This window comes from Pteropus alecto, unplaced genomic scaffold (assembly GCF_000325575.1).
Source record: "Pteropus alecto unplaced genomic scaffold, ASM32557v1 scaffold110, whole genome shotgun sequence".
Lineage (NCBI taxonomy): Eukaryota > Metazoa > Chordata > Mammalia > Chiroptera > Pteropodidae > Pteropus > Pteropus alecto.
Window position 1 is genome coordinate 12553197 of NW_006431920.1, and position 22744 is coordinate 12575940.

Genomic DNA, 22744 nt, shown 5'->3' on the forward strand with positions numbered 1-22744 from the left:
CTCTCTCCACCTGTTCCCCTGCCCTAGTTTTGAAAGGTCTTGTCTTTCTCTCATTTCCCCTGCTTTCAGTCCCCTTGGATTCTTCTTCCAGTGGCAGAAAGTCGAGGGCAGGGCTGCATAAAACAATCAGGGAGGGAAGCAAGCCGCTCTCTGCTAGTTTCGACCATCCTTTTCTTCTTTTTGCTTGCTAGAATATTTTTACCTCTGTCTGTGCTTGCCTCTGTGGGAATGTCTCAGCAGACACAGGGTAAGATCTGGTCGTTAATAAGAACTGACTCCAGCTCACATGTACCGAGGCTCTTGATTGCTGAGTGTTTGAAAACAAGAGCATTTCATCGATGCCTCAGTCCCCACGTGAACATTCTAATCCATGACATAGTATTTATCTTTTGCCTGCTTTAAACTGACGTTTGGGGAATAGAAAACATCTTTGGGTATATAGCAACTGGAGAGAACACATACTGAAATGTTTCGGAGTGATTTTTTTTTTTTTTAATACGAGTTTATTTGAGCCAAACTGTCAACATATGCTGGGGAGCAAGATCTCAGATGCTCCCCAGAGTGATGATTTGCTATTGAACTTCTGCTTCCAGGCTTGGGTAGCAGTCGACCCTACATACTGTTTTTACCAATTATGGCAGCTGACACCTTGCTCATCATGGCAAATGTCTCCTTATGAGGACACCAGTCATAGCGGATTAGGTCCCACCCTAATAACCTCATTTTAATTTGATTACCTCTTTAAAGACCCTATTTCCCGATAAAGTCACAATCTAAGGTGCTAGAGGTAGGACTTCAGTGTAGGAATTTTTTTGGGGGGGAGGAGACAATTAAACCTGTAATGGTAGGTAGGCAGGCATGTCATTGATAGGATTAAAAATAGTTGTTTTGTTTGGCGGTGGGCATAGCAGTAAACAAAGGGTCTGCCCTCGGAGCTTACATTCTACTGAGGGGAGACTGACAACAAATTAATATGAAGTATGTTGTGATAAGCACTTTGAAGAAAAATAAGTCAAGAAGAGGGGATAGAAAGTGACTCTGGGCAGGGGGGCAGAGATCTGGATGAGGTGAGGGAGTGAGCCTTGCGAAGGACATTCCAGGCAGAGGGAACAGCAGCTGCAAAGGCTCTGAGGTGGGTATATGCCAGGAGCAGCAAGAAGGTCAGCGTGGCTACAGCGGAGGGAGCAAGGGGTAGAGCTGCTGCACTGTGCGACACTGAGAAGACCGGCAAGAACCAGATTCTGAAGGCCCAGGAGGCCATGGCGAGGATTCTGAATTCTGTTCTAAGAGAGATGGGGTGCTCATTTGAACTAAATAAATAGAAAATGCTTCTTTGTCCCTTTGCAGGATTTGTTCTTTCTCCCTGGCCCCTGTTCCTCTCAGTCTGGGAAGCTCACATTCCTTGGGAGCCCCTCCCTCCACATTGAGAGATAATTCTCCATGGGTGTCTTGATCCCTGGGCACATTCTGAGCAGAGGCTCTGTCTGCCTTTCTTTCTGGACCCTCTTTTCAAGGATGTTTGCATGGTGAACATCCCGAGGAGGTGTAGGTAGTTCTTTCTCTGGAGCAAACGGCAGGCAGGCCTATGGCCCATTATAAAAGATTCAGGTTTCCTAAATTCGGGGTTCCCCTCCTGTAATGCAGCGTACTGAACATGTAGGTGTCATTTGGCCCTCTTCCTGGAATCGGGTCTCAGAGAACTGGCATAAAAAATTTTGATCTGCTATTGCTGGGTCCTTTGTTTCTGACCCAGGAATCTTGTGGGGTTTTTTTTTTTTTTGCCAGCACACATGAAACTGGCAGGGGAACTTGTTAGCTTGTAAAAGAGTCAGATCTTAGATGCCTCCCAGTTCCTGACACCCTTAAAATAGCTTCTGTGTTGGCATCATGGCTGAGATCTTGACCATAGGTCGCTGCTTTGGTGTATGTCTGTGGTTTTAAAATTTCTTTTCTGTTATCTTTGGAGCTTTCTGCTACCCTCCAGTGAAACGTACCAGGAAACTGCTAAGATTAAAACTTCTCCTGTCAAAGTAACGCTAAGAACCCAGATTTCCCCATCTCAGACAGCCTCTCCGGCATCTTTGGGAAAGCCACCCCACATAAAGTTCCAAAAACACTGCGTCGAGCTACTAAAACGCCCCTTTAAAACTCAAACTTGATATCCGGGAGCAATATTAGATTCCTCCTTTATCAGAGACTATTTAGTCATATCTTAGAAAAACATTAATATACCTGTTAATAGTAAGTCATTACAAATTAGTTTTTGGAAAGAATAGGATCCAGGACTGGTAAGTTTTGATTGCGGGGTGTGGAGGAGAAGGCTGGGACAGGGCCAGTGCAGTGGTGGGCCCTGGGCATTGGGGCAGGACTAAAACGTGGAGGAGGAAGAGTGCCGGAAACAAGAGGTCCTGAGAGGGTAGTAGATGATGAATAAAATCTCACTTCAACTGCCTGGTTTCCTTGATCCTTACCATCCCTTCGAGGTACCCTACAAGCTTTGAGAAGGACCAGCGAAGAGAGGCACACTTACTTTCATATATATTTTCAGTCGTTGTTCTGTGTGGAGGATCATATGGAAGAATGAATCTCCTTGCAGGAGCAAGTTTGAAAGCTCATCTTTGTTTGCTCTGTTGCCTGGGGCTCTGGCAACGGGTGTTAAAAAGTAAAACAGATGCTTATTTTGTAGAGCACTAGGAAGAGTGTGACACAGCGGGCGGTTCCTAGGGTTCAGGACTAATTCTGCTACTGTCTCCTGACTCTGCTACTAATTTGCTGTGTGACAGGCTCTCGGGGCCCAGTTTCTCTTCTGATGGAGGGAGGTATGGAGGACATATCTCAAAAGTCCTCATATTTAACTATGGCTCAGCGATATGGCTTTTAACCCCAGACACATTGCGTGTTGTACTCCCCGGCATCTGCATCTTAATGAGCTAGACCTCATACGTGACCTTTGAGTGAGATGCATGCACTATGTCTGGAATGAGGGCTGGGGACCTTTCTGAGAATAAAACAGGTAGACTGGATTCCTCCCTGCCACATTTTCCTCCCCATTCTAAACAAACTATAGCCCACAGGGCACATCCAGTTTTACTGGGGACAGAGACATACCCATTTGTTTACATATTGTCTTTGGCTGCTTTTGTGCTACAGGGAGGAAGTGGAGTAGTCATGACCAGAGACCTCGTGTCTTGTAAACCCTAACATATTTACTAGTTGGCTTGAGGCCATCCAAGCTTTGCCTTTGGTTGGGTGCTCAGTAGACTTGACTCAAATGATTGCATAGATTTAATTTTTCTCACGAAAGGGATACGTCACAGCCCCTTGGAGGAGGGCTTCCTTGCTGATCCTTGGAAGAAGAGATCCTCTTTAGAAATGGAGAGACTCCTCCAGACTTTTCAGTTATGGGTGCAAAAAACATTTTTTTACTTACTGATGATTTTTTCTTTTGAAAAATGACTGTATAATTATTATATGAGATTAGTCAAAATAAAAAAAAAATACACTGTAATTCCCAAATATGATAAATGCGTGAAATGCACCACAGATTAGTGCCATACTACTTTTTCCTTTTTCCATTTTGGGTTTTAAATGCATAGGAATTGTGTTAGGGGCTTCGTTGGAATTAATGAAAGCCTGCCATGTTTACAAGGAACCAGGCAGATGACCGATGAGGCAGAGGTCTTGAAAACTGAAAATGGCTTCCTTATTCAGCATTCACCAGGCAGCTTCCCAATTGGCTTGGCAGAGGGTCATCCATGTGTCTGTAACAGCCAGTAAAGACTGGAGTGGTTATAAACAATGTGTTAACTAGTGAGTGTCCAGGCAATTGCAAGACTGCTTCTGCTTAAGAGCTCGTCTTTCCTTTCTGCTGTGGCATTACATCATATTCAAGGCTTAGAGTAACCCCCAAACACTTGGATTGGGGGGGAGTGTCTGGAGGCTCAGCTGAAGATTATGGGGGAGTAAAAATGGACAGTGAGTGAGATACTGGAATTGTCAGGAAAAATGCTTTACAAGGCTTGAATTTAAATAATAACTCCAAGCTGTTAAAGGAACTCCATTGTCATAGACAGGTGACATAGACAAGCGTCTTAGACCTCTTGAGGAAGGTTCAGTGTGACTTTGTGTTCTTAGGGGTGTAACAGCTGGAGGTGTGCTTGGTGTGATTAGGGAAGTGATTTAGTTTTCAGGTCTTTATCTTAAAAAGCATGTGGATAATTTAGAGACGGTCTACTGGTCTACCGGTAGACAATGAAAATATGGATAAATTAGAAAGTTGGAGTCAAGTGATTGGGGAGAGGCGGGGTGAGCAAAACACAGATTATCGGAGCAGATTCACATGGTCATAGATCTTACCGAGTATCAAACTTTACTAATACTTTCAAAGTCACAGGTAGTTGAGAGGCTCAGATGAAGCAGACGGAGACCTGGGACCCTCTCCCCCCACAGGACAGGCATCTCTGACTGGATGAGTCTAAGTGAAGTTCACTGGGTTAATCTCACACCGTGGAAAGCATTTAAATTACCAAGAGCTCCATTGTATACCTATTCATTATTTTGTAGCACAGTTGCATTCTCTAGGGAGCCATACCCTGAAGAATGGGTGCCTTGAGTCTAAGCAATCCTTTGGCCAGAGACGTTCTGCCAAGGGCATTCTGTAGATAAGATTTCTTCCTAGAGCAAATATCATTCCTCTAGTTACTAGGAGGTTCAATTGATAAGGAAATTAGATAGGATCACCTGCCTTCTTTCTGTTTTCCTGGGAACTTATACCCTCTCCACCCCCAACTCTTGGTGGCGGGAACACACACACACACACACACACAGTGACTGGATCCCAGGCCAGCTGCTTTAACCCCTTCCTGAGGTGGGGGGAGTGAAGATGGAAAGGATGAGTTATTCAGTGTCAGGCAAAAATAAACAGTTGGGCAGCTTTCAAATAAAGGAAGAGCAATTGTGAGTAGGGTCCCTGGTGATGAGGTAGAGTAATTACAAAAAAAGGTTACCACTACAATAAGAAGTATTTGGGTTAAAAAAAAAATGGAGAACTTTCAGATATGGGGGGTTGTTAGTTTATAAAAGCAAATTATAACTCCTAATTTCTCTCTTTCCTTTCTCTCCCTATAACTCTGGCTCTGCTGAATGACCCCCTATTCCCCCACCTCCCGAAAAAAAAAGATCTTAACTCTACCTGGAACTCCTTCCTGGTCATGACCTTGTCCTTGCCCTGTTCTCTCACTCCTCCTCTTTGAAGCTGGCAGAGATCCTGGAAAACAGAGTAAATGCCCCACAGAAGCAATGGTGCTTTCAGCTAAATACTGGGACACACACAAGAACTTGCAGATTTATCAATGGGATTTTCAATGTAACAGAATTCATTGAAATCAGATGAGCTAAGGTTTGTGAGTTGCCATCCAGAATATAGTAAAGACTTTTCTAAATGAATTCAAATTACAGTAGTACCCATCAGTAGACTTTTCCATTTTGGAGATAATTAGACACTAGGTTACATTAATGAAGAAAGCTATAAAAAGAATAGTTCTTAGGGATTTTAAAGTTTCTGTTCTGATTATAAAAGATGTACATGACCATTGTGGAAAGTTTGGATAGAAAGTTTGGATGTTTTTATATACAGAAAAACATCACCTGTATATTATCCTACTGTGAGATAAACACTATAATACTGTCACCTGGAAAGAATCTGCAATGCGTAAGGATCCACACAAGAATGTTTTTTCTGGTGGGATTTGGCTAACAAGATGTCCCTTTGCAAATTTTGCCACACTTTGAAATTAAACCATTACATTTAGTATTATCTAGATCAGCACCACCCAAAAAATAAATACGCCCCCCCCAAAAAAAAAAAAAAAAAGCAAGCCGCAGAAGTAATTTAAAACTTTCTAGTAGCTACATTGAAGAAATTAAAATAAATAGGTGAAATTAAGTTTAATAAAATATTTCAACCAAATATATCCAAAATATTATCATTTCAACATGTAATTAATATAAATGCTCTTAAATGATGTATTTTACTTTTTCTTTTTTTTTGGTACAAGACTTCAAAATTCATTGTGTATTTTACATTTATAGCACTTCTCAGTTTGAACTTGCCACACTCCAAATGCTCCTAGCCCTGTGAGGCCCGCGGCTGCTGTATTGTTCTGTACAGGGCTGGATAGATGCTGAGGGATAGCCAGATCTCTGCGATGTCTTCATGATGATTCGTACACTCCATCCATCATTAAATCTAAATTTGCTTCAGTACTTTGAAGAAGCAGCCTTCCTTGATGAGAAGGTATATATTTAAAGTAATTGAGTGAACTGGTTATTTTTATCTTGACAGAAATTCGAGTCCCCGTTTCTTCTCCATGCACAGGAATTGAGTCTTATTACCCTTTGCCTTAAGTGACAGCAACTAATTGTCCTTCCCTGCAGTGACTGGAGCAGCAGAACTCTGAGGTGGTTCCAACTCTAGTTGATTAGGAATAACAATGTCACTTTCTTCCCACTGGCAGCATTAGCCAAATCACACCCTGAGTTTGGCCCTTCTCCTAAGTCTAAAGCCACACATGGGCAGGGACCCCCCAAATTAGACAAAAGTGACTTGAAATCTCTTTGCTTAGCAGCCCCTTTCCATGGGTTTTTGGGCACACTTCCCCAGCAGGAGCTGCAAGCTATCCCTTGGCTTAATCTGGTTAAAACCAGATAAAGAATTAGGTCAGAGGCCTCTGGCTGCAAAGCAGTCTGTTTCCAGAACTCCAGCGGAGCTGTGAATAAAAATAAACAAGGAGAGTTGGAAAAGCATTACTTGGCATTTGCATTTGATTTATTCTAGGTCAAATTTTTTGCTCTAGTTCTAGGTCAGAAAACATGAGCATTGCAAGGGGCAACGGGACTGCATTAAGCCACCAAAGTAAGGATGCGCCTTTCCAAGGTGCTCCCAGCAGCAACTCCGGGGTGACATTTGGGGTTTGAGGCCCTGCATGGTATGTAGAGTCAAAGTGCTGCCAGCTGCCAGACCTTAGGAAGGTTTCACTCTGTGATCTTTTAAGTATCAGCATCTGGGAAGGGGACTCAGAGCCTAGTTGTCAGTGCAGCAAGCTAATCCCACTGGGATTCAGAGAAAGGCAAATAGATAGCTCTGGAGAGTCAGTCAGTAGGGAGGAGACCCAGGAGCAAATCTGTAACCCAAAGGCTTATTCTCATCTCACTGAATTGATGGGTCTGATGAGGCTAGGAGAGAGAGAAAGAACCACTCAGAGTTTGATTTACCCACCTAAAAAGGCTCATTGCCCTAGCCCTAGTTACCAACAGACAGGCCTTTCTTGGAGTGAGTGCTCCAGAGTGATGAGATGTCTGGGCAGAAGCAATAAGGAGGTGTTGGAAGGCCCTTCAAGTCCTAGAGCCCCCAGAGACCTGAGTGCCAGGTCCTTGGGCACTATGTCCTCCTCGGCCTCCATTCCCTACCACTCCCCCCTTACCCCCCCGCCCAAAGTTCATCTAGTCTATTATTTATTCTCTAATACACTGAGTTTCTCTGCTCTGTTATTTGATCCTGTGCCATCTGGGCCGAGGTGGAAGCAGAGGGCTAACGAGTGGTCCGGCCGTCTAGGAACAGTGAAACACAATCCTATCTTTTCTACTTACACACCATGTCTGGTGGATGGAGAGAAGAGGCTTTTATAGTCTTGAAAGAGGATGCTCCTTCTGGGTAGGTGGCCTTGACACTGTCCAGAACCAGCTGTGTTTAAAGGAAACTCTTAGCTTCCTCTACATAATCAGCTCTCACCTCCCTTCCCCACAGAGTGTCCCCAGCCTGCCCCTTGTACTGGGATCTGGTTGTGTTGTCCTGCCTCCCGCTGCTGGGCAGTGAGGAGTGTGATGGCGAGGGGTAGCAGGGGAACGGATGCAGGGACTATCTGTCTTCTAAACCTGACTGGCTGTGCCAGAAGCCTCTTTTGGAATGAAAGTCTCTGCACATTATGTTCCATTTCTCTCTTTGTGTCCCAGTTTCTACATTGGTGACAGGGAAAGACAATGTGGTGGGCTAAATTTGGGCCTAATTGAGTGCAGCTTAGGGTACTGGGAGGAACTGTGGGTTTGGAGTCAGAAAGACTTGGAATTAAATTAAATTAATAGCTGTGAGGTCTCAGCTGAGTTGTTTAACCTCCTGCAGCCTCACTTAACATATCTCTAGAAAGGGATTCGTAAACCCATCTCATCAGATTTTCTGATGAATGGAATCATACATAGCAAGGGCCTGAGATGTGTCTGCCGCATAGCACAGCCTCAGGAAGGCACATCCTTAACTTGGTGGCTTAATGCAGTCCCGTTGCCCCTTGCAATGCTCATGTGTTCTGACCTAGAACTAGAGCAAAAATTTTGACCTAGAATAAATTTATCATTTAAAGAGACATGCGAAGAGTACTTTTCAAATATCCAATGCTTGATCAGGCACAGAGTAGAAGAGGTGAATGGATTGTTTCTTTTGTTTCATCTTTCTTGAATGTATTCTGTTTTCTAAAAAATATGAGAATCAAAATCATTTGATTATATAAACCTGCCTTATTCAGGTTTATATACATGAATTAGAGTCCAAGTAGCTTTTTTCTGCTAAGATTTAGTGCTGCTTTTTAGATTGAAAATCAGTACTCAGTCACTGGTAGAACATGTGATTGTCACATTCATTTGGGTTCAGCAAATCTTTTGGGACACCTACTGTATACAGAGGACTGTGTAATACATGGTTGGAGACATTACAAAAGCCTACATAACAATGGATATACAGTAAATAACTCTACAACAGTTTTCATAAGGGGGCTGAAGAATTTGAAACGAAGAAGCAGTTACTTTCAGCTGTTAGGAAAAGGGAAAGTTCCTCAAGGTGGTGGCGTTTGAGCTGAGCCTTGAAAAGTGGATGGGAGTTCGATGGCAGTGGAGTGAGGCGTGGTCACAGGCACACTGGCAGTCTCATGTGGCAGGAGCACACTGAGTACAAGGACATGTTTGGAACAAGAGTGGAAAGTCAGATCATGGAGAGCCTGCTTGAGAATGAAGCTTCATTCAGTAAGTGGTACGGAACCACTGAAGATTCGGGGAGGGAAATGATCCAGTCTCACCTTTAGGACGACAGCTGGTTGGAGGGAGATTGGAGACATTAGCTTCTGGAAGCCGAGGGACCAGTATTGCAGCTATTCGGGCCGATTAAGGCCGAGGCAGTGGAAATAGGAAGGAGGGGAATTTGGTGACAGAGAGAGAACCAACAGGATTAGGTGACTGGTTTGAATTCAGAAGGTGGGATTGAAGGGGCGCGAGAGCAGCTAACCTAGTTGGGAACAGAAGAGGGAAGACGTTGGCCCGTGGAGGCTGGTGGGGGCGTCAGACTGTTGAATAGCATGGTCAGCAGTCCATTCACATGGAGACACCCAGCAGAAAGGGGCAAATTAAAATCCAGAGCTGAGGCTTGGGGTCAGGGCAAAAGAAAGAGACTTGGAGTGACAACAGAAGTTGGAGGCATGAGGAGAAATTATCCAGGGAGATGGAGATAAGAAGACCCAAGACAGAGCCTTGAAGAAAGGATGGCATGAAACGAAGAGGCAAAGGAGGAAAGAAGGGAGTGAGGGAGATCAACTGGACGATGCACTTTGGACGGCGGATTTCAAGCAGACCTACTGCCGAATGACCCTAGGCAAGACGCTGGACCTCTCCTCCAACGTATGAGGATTCTGAGCCACCTCGCGAGTGGTGGCGGAGTCCACGCCCGCTGTACTCATCAGGTCCGTAATAGATGCTCATTCCATCGTTCCTTTCCCACAGAAACCTAGGGAGGCACGTTAAGAAAGGGATGGTCATCAGGACGGAATGTTTTCGAAAAGGCGAGGGCCTTCAGAAAGGACTACGAGACACCCCCATTTGGGCCGTAGTGACGTGAGGAAGGCAAGGAAAGCACCTTAGTACTTTCCGTGGGTAGCAGGTCTGAAAAAGGGCTGATGCCAGGGGCTGGTGAGTAAGGAGATGAGAAGGAATTGAGAGCAGCAAGTGGAAGCTCCCCTTGTAAGCCGTTTGAGCAATGAAGGGAAGGATGGAGAATGGGCTGGAGCTTGAGGAAGTAGTGAGGTTAAGGGAAGGGCGTTTCGGTTGCTGGCGTCAGTGAGACCAGCTGCCTCATAGGACGAATGAGCTAGTTCCTTGGAACATACTTTTTATCTTGGATTTGGCATATGAAGTTCAAGCTTTTGGCTGTTTGTTCAAAGGTACCAGCTGATTAGCTCCGGGAGGAGGGAGGCCATCATGTGAGCCAGCGAAACTGTGGTTTGTCACTTGAGCTCTGTGGAGGACTTGGCTGGGGTTCTGAAGTAGGCACTCTTGTAACCACTCTTATAATCTTGCAAGCCTGGGAGAAAAGGGCTGCAAGCTCTCCAGGGACTTTTCCAAGGAAAGACGATGTGGCTGGTTTCCTTTTGAAGTGAGGGGTGGGACATCCCAAGGGGGCGGGGCGGGGGGAGCAGAGGAAATATGTTAGGTAGGTCTAAGAAACCTGGGGGTTTTCTCAGGCCTGAAGGCTGAAGCATAGCTTCAGAAAAGTATGGGGGAGATTCACAGCTCTCTCTGTTGCAGATAAGCACAGCCCAGTCCAAAATACTGACCTTTTTCCCGGTCCTCAGAATCTCAGGCCTTTGCATCTTCTGCCACCGCTTACCGCTCACCACTCCAGCATCTTGAAGGGAATGGTTTTGTCTTTTTCTCAGTCCTCAGAGATGAAGTGTCCATGAACTGGACAGAAGGGAGCGGGGGAAGAAAGGGATGGAAAAAGTAGGAGGGGGTTGTCCTTTCACTTGCTCCGAAAATGGGGGACGGAACTGAAGTCCCCAAAAGGACTGGAGTACAACCTCCCAGCGAGTTCATGCTTGAGGGCAATTTTGGTTTCGGCAAAATTCTTGGCTAGAGCCTGGGACTGCTTTGCTTCTAGAAAAGTTCTGTTTTCTCTCAAAATTTCAATTGTGTCTTCTTAATTCCTCTTCAGGCACAGCTGTGGTGGCTTCGGTCTTTTCTCTGATCAGCCGCTCTTTCAGGTCCTCTTGCTCCACTTCCTTTCCTCACTTCCCACCTTGCTCAGCCACCCTCCCTTCCTGCTTTAAGAGGTAGTATGAGCAGTGGCTAAGTGCCTTGACCCTGCCACTAGACTGCCTGGGTTTAAATCCCAGCGTCTCACTACAGATGTGCACACTTGGGCAAGTTACTTTGCCTCTCTGAGCCTCAGTTTTCTCATTCTTCGGATGTTATAATAATATCCATCTTGTAGAGAAACATCATTTTATGAAAAGTAACCAAGCAAACACATGTAAAGAGCTTGGTAGTACCTAGGAAGTAGTAAGTACTGTTTTGTAAATCAATCTCTCTCTCTCTCTCTCTCTGTAAGTGCCTTTAAATCCTTTTTGGATTTTGTCAGGTGACACAGGGAAAATATATTATGTGGAAAGAACCTATAGGAATTATTATTTCTAGTAATTATATATTATATAGTACGTTTCTGTATAAAATTTAGAAATTAAAACAGCGTTCTAGTGATGGAGAGCTCATTATCTTACAAAGCCTCATTTTGGATAGGAAGTTCCTTTTAACATTGATCTTTTCCTGGCTTCCACCAAGACTAGCCTGTGTGAGCTGCTGTGTAGGCAGGTCCCTGCATCTGGTACTTTGGCTGTGTTGATATTTTCAACCGAAGAGTAGGGTATATTTTTATTTATTTCTAATAAATTTTGACCTGTAGATTTTTATTTCATAGATCTTATTTGTTATATGGTTCACATCTTGATTCTCTCATTCCATATATTAGCTATCCCTCCTACTATAGTGACTTTTGACATCACGAGGTCACTGATAAAAATGATGACAAGGCCTCAGAACTGAGCCTTATTGTACACTATTAAATATCTTTTCCCAGACTGACAGCAGCCATTTCGAGGACTCCTTCTGTCACTGCAAAACTACCCTAATCTGCATTATCCATCTCACATTTCTCTGTGAAAAGCAAACATGGAGAATCTGTTTGTTAAAATCCAGACTCCACTCTTTCATGTATTATATGTCTTTCTTACTTATCTGATATTTTCCACTATATACCTAATGAAAAAAAAAATTGGAGAAGCAGTCAATATGATTTTTCTTTTTTAGAGAATCTCTCTTCGTTTTAAGTAGAAAGTAGCATAAGATGATATGAATTAACTGAAAATTGAAAAGAAAGAGATAACAGTTACAGTGTTCAAAGAATTCATTTTACCAAGAAGCTATCGCTTTCAAGTAAAAATAGTTGGCTGCTATTTACTTCGTAGTTTCCTGATGCAGATGTTTAATTTTTGTAATGCATCATTGTTATAGGCACAGTTATATGGTGTCTTCTTTTAATGTTGGTGTTGAGTTGAAGTGGAAATTCCCAAAGGGATATGTATAGTGCATGACACTGTGGTTACTTCATACTTTTTGATGGTGATGTTAGAAAGAATGACTAGGAAGCAAAATATCTTAAGACATTTTCGAGTCTTAAAGCACACTTAGGAAAATATTGACATTTTTTAGGGGATCATTTTCTGTAAAACAAATACATATGTTTATTATAATTCTGTTTCTGTCTATATAGTCAAAAAGTAAAGTTAAAGAAGAATTTGGAACCTTATATCGGATACAGAATGACTGCTAAAATCTATCATTAAGTGAAAAGTACAGGATATAGTATGCTACCATTTATGGAAAAAATGGAAGGGTACAAGAGAAATTGGTAAAATTTATGACTTGTAGAGGTGACACTGGTAGGTGGGGAATGGAGCCTCTAGTCCTTTCAGAATTGTGAATTATATGAACCCATTAACTAACTTAAGCAAACAATAACTACATAAGAAAACGAACCTGGGTAGAGGAAGCAAAAATAACTATTCATTATTTTCTATTTCCTTTCAGTTATTTACTTTTTAAGGGTATGTGGCTTTGGAATTAGATGCACTTAGATTTGAATTCTGGCTTAACTTCTACTGGTAGTTGAGTATGGGGAGAGTTACGTTACTTCACAAGTAATTTGGGAAAGACCTTCTTGGGTGAGTTTTTATGCAGATCAAATATACTAAGGACCACTTCAGTTTGTGATTATCAGATCTTGAGGTATGCCATGAAAAAGATGAAGCAGATTTCAGCCTGTGTATGAGCATTTTCCTGTGAAGACTTTTTACCGTTCAAGAAAGTTATAAGACAAGGAAGGTCATCCTAATGCTTGGGTTTTAGATGGTGAATAGACTTTGGCTCAGTTATTGAGTCAAAAGTTAACTTTGAACTGATCATAGATCAGCCAGATAGATTCAACATATTTTTCAAGTGAGGGAGCTGAGTGGTTAAGCCAATGATATAGTTAGACCTTTTCCTTCTGGATCTTTAGAAGAATTCAGCCAGTTAGATATAACTGTTGTAATAAGTCTCCCCTGTCGTAATAAGTCTTGTGAAGGTGAGAAGCTCTGCTCTGATGGACAAGGAAGGCATCATAAAGCAATCCCTGGATGTAGAAAAGGACTGTTGTTATGTCTATGGCATCGCCTAAGGCAGTCTTGGGAAAGAAAGATTCAGACCCAGGCAAAGCCAGTAACACTGCATTTTCTGTAAGCCACCCTGGGACATCCCCAGCTGAATAGGTATACATACTGAACATTTTCCCCCAGGGGCTAGAGGTAGGAAAATATGAGACTAACATTTTGTGCAGTATTTATAGTTTCTTTTTTTGTTTATGTATTCAATGAGTGGACTTCATAACATGAATCTTCCAGATGCAAGGACCAGAAAAAGAACTCCAGTTGTTTGAACCTAAATGAAATTGGATTAGATAACAGAGTTTCAGAAGTAGGGTTGACTTCAAGTGAGATTTGGTCCTGAGGCCCAGGATGTCCTTAGGCTCTATCTCTCTGAGTCTTTCATATTTGTCCTCCTCTGAGTATTGACTTCTTCCTTAGGCTTTTCTCGGGGTAGTAAAAGTGATGAGAGCAGTTCTAGAATTTCTACACTCACATGATGTTCGTTGGAAGAGAGAACACGCTCCTGATTGCTCGCAGAAGCCTCATAGATTTTGTTGCATCTCCTTGTCCAGTTGGGTTATGTGTCCATTGCTGAGCCCATGGGATATGTTTATTGGCTTAAGTTATTGAGCTTCATGCCTGGTGCCCCTTCAAAGGATTCTGATTTCATTGGTTTGAGAAGTGGATTCAACGTATTGGTATTTTAAACGCTCCTTGGATGATTCTAATATACAGCTGAAGTTGCGTTCTTTTGGTTTAAACCAATCAGTATACACTCTTAGAGTTGAGCATGTAATTGCTCTCTCCAAAGGAAGGTCTGAGTGAACTTGACAGATAGATGGAGAAGGGGAATATAGATGTTGCGGAAGCAAACTTCGAATGTTTACTCGTGACAGGCATATTAGTTGCAGACATATTAGCTGTGTCCACATCGTCCTTTCTTCCTTGCTCTCGGAACCCAGCTTTAGTCTGGGGCTTTAGTCCGGGGCAGCCAGGCGCCAGCTCCAGGAGAGAGATCATGAGAACTACTGGTAATCTGTTCCTTCACTTTTTCTCCTGTGCAGTGAGAGAGTGAGAGTGACAGAGAGAGAGAGAGACAGAGCTAAATTATGCTTTGTACATAGCAGAAAGTACACAGAATGTTAAAATTAACATGGGAGGAATTGGAAGTGTAAGCTGCCACCGGAGAAGGAGAAAGAAGGGGAAGGGGAGGAGGGAAGAAGCAATGTTCAACAGTGGCTACTTCCGAGGAAAAAAGACTAGAAGATGAGAAAGCAAACTTACAGGTTTCATTTTATACCCTTCTGTTCTCTTCGAATTTTTCTTTTTATAGGATTGTTATTTTTTATAATTAAAAATAAATTGATCTCTTTTGAGGTTGTTTTCAAGAGTTTAAGATGGTTTAAAATATATGTAACCTGTTGATAGAGTATATTTCTTTAAATGTGTAAATCACCTTTTTAACAAGAAATAAGTAGCACTTTTTAACTGTCCCATTCATTCAGAACCTCACAATAACATAGTATGGATAAGAATAAAGTATGCGCATTTCGCGTGTGAGAAAATGATCCCAGGAGCTTAAATCAGAACTCAAGGTCAAAGCCACCTCATGGGATCTAACGCTAGAGGAGAACTAGCTGTAGATGGTCGTAGGAGATTGAGTTTTGTTCTGCCTTTCATATTGTTGCCTCCGCTTTATTATCTAGCAGCCCTAATCTGATTTAGTCAATGACTAGAGAGGAGAAAAATCTCAAGAATTCAACTATGAGCGTCTTCCGTGATTTGTTTTCAATCACAGGCTTTTCAGTTTGACTTGATTCTCAGGTATCTTAACTGATCTTTAATTGTTATTTTCAAATTATTTATCTAAAAAGAAATCATTATGATTTAAAAGTTGCAGGACATCACAAGACTTGTTTTTCTCTAGGACCAGAGAATAGGTGAGTTAGTTTTCTACATTGTGGGTAAGATTTCATACATCATCATTTTTCATTTGTCGCATTTAGGTTCTGTTCTTTGCGGTCAGGTGTTAAAGAGGAATTCAAATTCCCCTCTTACAATTTATTTTATCAAAACCAAATTCTTGGGCAGAACCCTACCCAAGCTTCTACTGTTTTTAGAGCTTGAAATTTTGCACAAAACGTACAGATACTTTCATATGATTATCCATGACTATTCTGTCCAAAGACAGTAATAATATGAATATAGGAAATGCATAATTTCATTTCACCTATCTGAAGAAATACCTGTCATGTGCAAGTCAGTTAACACATCATGTGTGGTTCCATCCTTAGCAGATTTTTACTTGTCATATTGTTGCTTTTCCATCAGTATCAGAGTCATAGACACTAACACTGAATGAATTTGTATAACATTCAGTGTTGGTATCTAGGAATACCAAAATAACTGAAAGATGGTGAGGTGGAAGAGAATGTTTAAAAAAAAAGTCTGAAGTCTGGATCAACCAGTGATGAACGGGTAGCTGAAAAATAGAGATTTGGCTACATTTAGTTGTGGGAACAGTTCTGAGCCATCAGCCAAAGAAGCCAAAAGAAAAATTAGCAGGGACCTTTAATCGCAAGTTAATGAAGCCACCTAGTGGTTTGTTACAAAATTTAAGGTTGTGTGAATATGTGAAGCAACTCTGTGTATTGATTGTGTGGGGTTTCTAATCACACGTGATTAAGAGTCTGATCACTTTTCATTTAGTCTTGCAAGGAAGAGAGAGGGTCATTGTCATCGAGAATAAGCACAACACTGCTCTGTGAAATATTTTATTTATTTGTATTCTTCTTAGTATCAAAAAAGACTTAATGCAACTTACATGAAAATGCAGTGAGATAGCACAAACTAGAAGATAAGAAAGAACAAACATGATTAAGGACATAGAAATAGTCAAAAATTTCAATGATTCAAAATGTCTCTAAGTTTTTCATGACATGACTCTACATTTTCAGGTAAGCCTGGAAACTGATCACTTACAAAATTTACAGTGTCCAGAAAGATAAAGCAATTTTCAGGAATGGAAAACCATACGTGATGCCACGAGCAGAGAAATTTTTCTTGTGGGGGGTCCTCACAAATGAGGTGCTGCATGATATAGTATATAATGTCCTCAGTCCTTGTAGTAGAAACCATCCCGAGTCTGGGAGGATTGTTTATTAAATGTGTCTACACTATTTGAGAAGAATGTACACCAGACTCCATTTTTGGGATTGGCATTAATGCATTTGAGTCTCACAATAAGTATACGTGGGAGGTAAAGGTAGTATCATTATCCCTGTATTGCACATGAGGCCATGAGACAAGTGAGGTTATGAATGTGCCCAGAGTCAGCTGTTACTAAATATCAGAGCTGGGATCCAGACCTGGGCAGTCTGGCTCTAGCACTCATGCTCTTTCCCAAAATGCTGTATGCCAAATGGCCAATTTAGTGCCATAAGGCCCACTCAATGAAAACGAAAATACCTGAGTACCTCCACCCCCGCCCCATGACTTATACATTCTCCAGGGGACAATACAGGTGTGCTTTAACATGCTGTTAAGAATGAGGTCAGGGTCATATATTTCTGAGATGACCAGTTAACTTTGCTGTCTTCTAGGGCCACAGGCTTTATCTCTGAGCCCAATCTCTATACACATTTACATGTTTACATGTCTTTGTTCAAAAAAAAAAAAAGACCAGCAAAGAGTACTCAGATTTTCCACTTCCTAACTTCTAGAAAATAGCTGGAATCCATGACCTTCTGGTGGCATCTCCTCAGATACAGATCTAGAATACAGTCATAACAAAACACTTTATTTTGCGAGCTTTTCTTTTTTTGAGTGGTACAAACGTTTGTGAATGGCAGCTAAATTGATTTCTCTTCACCAGTCCTGAAAGGTGATTAGCAATGGACGAGGCAAACCTTGAAAAGAGCTTGGTAGGAGAATAATGGCATCGCTGAAACATTTTCAGTTAGAGGAGTCAAAATATCGTATAACTTGAGTCTTCAATCGAGCATTTAGAATGACATTCTTTTAAGTTGTGCTTTAGGATAATTGTGTGGTTAGTGTTTTTGCTAAGAGGAAAAGTTATACCTTAGAACATGACTCTTCTATATAAATAAGGCTCCTTAAAAACAAATTTCTGTGACATTTTAGAGGAATGTTTAGCTCAACGAAGGAGTTCAGTAATGCTCCCGAAAGAGTCAAGTTTTGTTTTGGGGCCACCATGATTATCTACGACCCATAAGATTGAAGTTTTCAGAATCATAACCTTAGAATAGTTTTGCTGAAGGCTTATCATGGGAGTACAAATGAAAGGGAGTGATGCTGAGATACAGTGAAGGAAACATTGGCTGGGAATCAAGAAATTCGGGCTTCTTAAGTCTCCTTTATCCTGATAACCAAGGAGGACATACATTCTTTGCATAATTTTTCTCATGAACTTGGGACTCAGACATGGATTCAAATACCAATTCTGGTACCTATTAGCTGGGTGATACTGGATTAGCCAGGTAACCTCTTTGGGCCTTAGTTTCTTCATCTATAAAATGGCTTTAATAATACATGGATTTCATTGGTGCTCACCGTGTGCAGTTACTGTACTTTTTCATACCTTTAGTCTTTATAACCATCTTAAATGGAATAATCACTATTGTTTTCTCTACCTTGCAGGTGAGATCACTGAGGTTGAGAGACTAGGTCATGTGAGGAATTTAATTAAGACAATTTATGTAATGTGTCATATCACCTGTTATACAGCAGATCCTCCAGGAATGGTAGCTGATAGATTTCTGTCAACTCCATCTCACCCATATCCTCTTCTTTTTAGATATGCTTAGAAGTTTAGTGAAGAAGAGAACCACAGCTTAAGTGTGGGACTTAGAGGTTTAGGCCAAAGGATAAAAATAAAACTCAGTTTTTATTTTACTACAGGAGTGGCAAAAACTCAACTATGATATCTACACCCTGCGACAGATTCGAAGGGAAGTGAGAAATAGATGGAAACACATTTTAGAAGATTTAGGTGAGTCCGAGAGTGATTATGAAGTGGTAAAAATAAGCAGTTGTGATTATTCGCCTTCATTTTCATCACCATGGTTTACATAAAAAGAATGTCAATAACTGACTACTTAAGGCTACTGTAATCATTTTCCTCCTGTATCCCCCAGCATAAACATCTGATATTTCCATTAGCACAAGCCCAGGTCTTGAGGACACATTTTGCCATGTGTTATTCCATCTGTCCTGAAGATTGAGTAGCATGGGGCACTGAAAATTTTTGGCATTGTATGTTGATTGAATTAGAGGGGAGTGATTGGCCAACTAGTAATAGCTTTATAAGATGAGGCAATTGGGAGAAATATCGTTTGTAAAAGAACTTTTTTGTGTGTGTAAAATTCATTATAAATATTCAGAAGGGCGAGAAGACAGAAAAGCTTCAAAGTTGGGGAAAATACCTGTGGCATTAGAGTAGATACTGGATATTGATTTTTCTTAATTCTGCCAGGGTTGTGGTACAATAAACATGGCCTTCACATAATAAAATAAGCCCATTTTAATGTTGAAAAAAATGAATCGATCAATTTTGGAGTCTTTAGTCCTGCTTTGAAAGAAAGCATGACACCTTGACATCATAACTTTTCAAAAGTGGGTACCCAAGTTGCTAGCTGCTGTTGCTTTACTTGGGATATAATAGGATGAGGTGGACTTCTGCCTTCCTGACCCACCCAGTATTGTTGGGACTTAATAGTCTCCTTTTTTACAATATAACTTATTCCAGGCAGGTTTAAATCTGTGAGTCTTTTATACCTTTGGGTAAGTAATTTTAACCAGCCAACCATATTGTTCCGGGGAAGGGAATCTGGGCTTGGAGGAGTAGGGACCTGGAAATGCCCCTTTGTGGTGCCCACACTGCAAAGGCAGGTGGGAATTCTGGGGACGAGAGAGAGAGGGTGAAGAGGAGGGAGTGGGAGGAGGGTTTCAAACCAAAAAAACTACAGGGAGCAGTCAGTGGGTGAGTATCTGAGGCTTAACTCTGAGGAAAAAGTTAACAAAGAAAATTAAACACAAAGAAACAACAAACAGATTTTAATACAGGACCTGCCAGTCTCAGTGAGCTGGGAAGCAACACGTGGAGTTGTGTCTTTGACTTCAGTTTTCTGATATTTGTTCAGAATCCCCATTTGGTCCCTTAATCTCCTGCAGGGACAGTACTGTGGGACAGTCATTTCCTGTGACAACTTTATATGACAGGTAAATATTTTTTACTTTAGGATTTCAAAAGGAAGCAGACTCTTTGTTGTCAGTGACGAAACTCAGTACCATCAGTGATTCTAAAAACACAAAGAAAGCTCGAGAGTTATTGTTAAAACTGGCTGAAGAGACCAGTATTTTTCCAACAAGTTGGGAACTCTCAGAGAGATATCTCTTTGTTGTGGTAAGTGGATGCCTTTTTTTAAAATCTGGCTTTAAATTTTTTGTCTTTCTCATTCCATATACTCATCATTCTAACACCACCAGCAATGCCACAATATGAGGTGTCGGATGCTGTTGGCATCTTATGCACTGGTTTTCCATGGCCAGCAGCATCAGAATCACCCAGAGGACTTTAAAAGTTCAAATTTCTAGATCATATTCTGACCCATTGTGGCTTGGGTTGTGGTTCAAGAATCTGTATTTTCGGACAGTTCTACTTTTTGAACCATGTGTAGGTCAGAGATGTGAGGAATATTGTTTATATAACCTAAGATTGAAAAAGAATTTGAAAGGACTCTAGGAGTGGTGGAATGTTTCTTGGATGATGTAAGTAAAGGATTAAGGTGTGTCTGTAAATCTGTAGAAAATTTGATAAATACATACTCATTATTTCTAGGGTGGACTTTGTTGTCGTTAGATTGGTTTTCCCATCGACATGGCTTGGTTCCCATCTTGACAACAAATTTATTTTTAATTTTTTTGGCAGGACCGTCTCATTGCTCTGGATGCTGCAGAAGAGTTCTTTAAAATTGCCCGTCGAACTTACCCCAAGAAGCCTGGGGTGCCATGCCTGGCAGATGGCTAGAGAGAACCACACTGCCTTCTATTTGCAAATCCCTAGAGGAGAGGCAAGGAGGCAGAATTGGAATGCTCGCACTGGAACTCAACAGCCAACCAGAGTTGGACAGATTCATGTAGATGAGAGTGAACACGTAGAGGGCTTAATGAAAAATTATTCTGAATCCTACAAAAATCTAAGGATTTGGATATCTGGTCTTCAGGAGTACTTTCTACTGTGAGATGTTCAAGTTGCATTAAAACACCCTGGTGATCTTGCATCAAGGAGTTGGTCGGTGGGATATTTCATCATGGATGATTCATTCCAAGAACCCATTGCCCTTGTTTTGATTTTGGTTGTATAATATGCCCTGATCATTAATCCTACTGGGAAAATGGACTGTTTTAGTTATTAAAACAATAAGATTAATGGAGAGAGCTATCATTGAGCCCAGTATGGATTACCAATTTTTAAATAATTCTTATGTAATATAGGCTAACACCAAAATCATACCAGGTACTGTGTGACCTTTCTTTTATTTGGAAGAACCTATAGAACCTTGGAGGGTGTCAGAGGCATCATTCTGAGTATCAGTTATGATTATTCAGAAATATTGAGGTACTAGATAATAGAAATGTCTAGGAATGCTGCTCAGATGTGAGTTCCAAATAGAGTGATCACAAGCAGAACTTCCTGCAGCTACATATAAAAAACTCTTCAGTTGTGGTATAGGCATCTTTAACTCTCATCATTACTGATATCTGGTTACCTCTTTTTTGCATAATGTCCATTTCTAGTCCGAAAGCTCTTGATATTTTATCCGGGATAGCATCTGTAAAAAGAAATGTTTGACCTCCACTTTCTTCTCTTTAATCTGTCTCTGACTTATCGGCTGAGTGTTGCACCTGCCTGGGGCCCTCTAGTGCAGACTTGCAGCTCTGCCGGCAGTGTAGCTTTGAAGAAGGACTTTTATTCTGAAGATGATTTTCAAAATGGAGCAATGCTGCCAATACAACTTGCTTCTGTCCACAGACTGAGAAGTCCAGCTTCAAAAGTTACTTGCCCCTTAAACAAGGAGCTTGCCAAGAAATCATGGTTCTTTTTATTGAAAAGATTTTTCAGAACTTGGAGGGTTCATAAGTAGATTTCTGAGAACAGCAGCAATATTATTAATTTTACAGATTTTGCTCTTCTGACTTCAGGTTTAAAAGTAACTTGTTTTTAGTCTGTTCCAGGGGATTGTGACTTGAAAATTTCCATATCCTGACTAGCTCTTTTTGTAGTATACACAAGGTTTAAATTATTTGTTAGAGGAAATATACATTCTCCATTTATTAATGCATTGCAGAGCAATTTAACAGATGTTTCAGGAAAATTCTTCCTTAATAAGCTAAAAGTCTTATTTTTTATATTCAGTGCTTAATCCCTTTCATGTTGTTTAAAATTAGCCTGCAGATATTTTCTCTCACTTCCTCGGGCTCTTGCAAGATAAACGTACAAACAGTGAAACAAACAATCAAAAACAAACAATAAAATAAATGTGAAAATGGAAAATTGTCTTTGGAATTTGTGTTTTATCTTTCTGTATTTTTTGATGTCAAAATAGATGAGATTGTTTGCATTTATGGAGAATAAATTGTAACTATAGTCTTTATTTTTGGTAATGAATGATGAGTAAGGATAAGATTGTCTCTATTATTATAAAAACACATGGAATTATCGGGGAAATTTTTTTCAAGGAATTAAAAGGTTTCTGTATTTACTTTTCAGTTGGATGTGTGTTGTATTTCCAAGAAATAAGAAGAAACAGATGTTTTTTCCATAATCCTTTTAAATTAAAGAGTAAAGAAGCTAACTAAGAGATGGGTTTAAGGACATCCCCTCATCCTAAAGCTAGTCGAGGGGCAGATCTGTGCTCAAGTCCAGTGGACACTGCAGTACATGAGAGAGGCTCGAGGGTGACTGCAATGACCACCCCAGAAGTCACAAGGTGCTCAGCCGAACCAGGATACACAGAAGTGCAGGTGGCTGGAGGGTTTTCCTACTTTCTAAATGTGTCTCCATGTTGACCTGTAGTACTGTACTACTTCTCCAAGGTTCATCTGTGTATGCAAGGCGATTTCACGTGGTAGATGGATGGAAATTTTTATATTAATAGTTATTTATTTTAATG

General features: G+C 41.1%; 1 protein-coding gene across 1 annotated transcript in view; it reads left to right on the plus strand.

Moving 5' to 3' along the window:
- The window catches only part of MREG (melanoregulin), a 51945-nt gene extending 29815 nt beyond the window's left edge, over positions 1–22130 (plus strand). Inside the window, exons 3-5 of the mRNA XM_006906745.3 lie at positions 18471–18561; positions 19811–19974; positions 20500–22130. Of these exons, the coding sequence (XP_006906807.2) occupies positions 18471–18561; positions 19811–19974; positions 20500–20598 (354 nt within the window). The 3' untranslated portion in view covers positions 20599–22130. The remainder of the gene's footprint in view (positions 1–18470; positions 18562–19810; positions 19975–20499) is intronic.
- Positions 22131–22744: the final 614 nt, after the last annotated feature.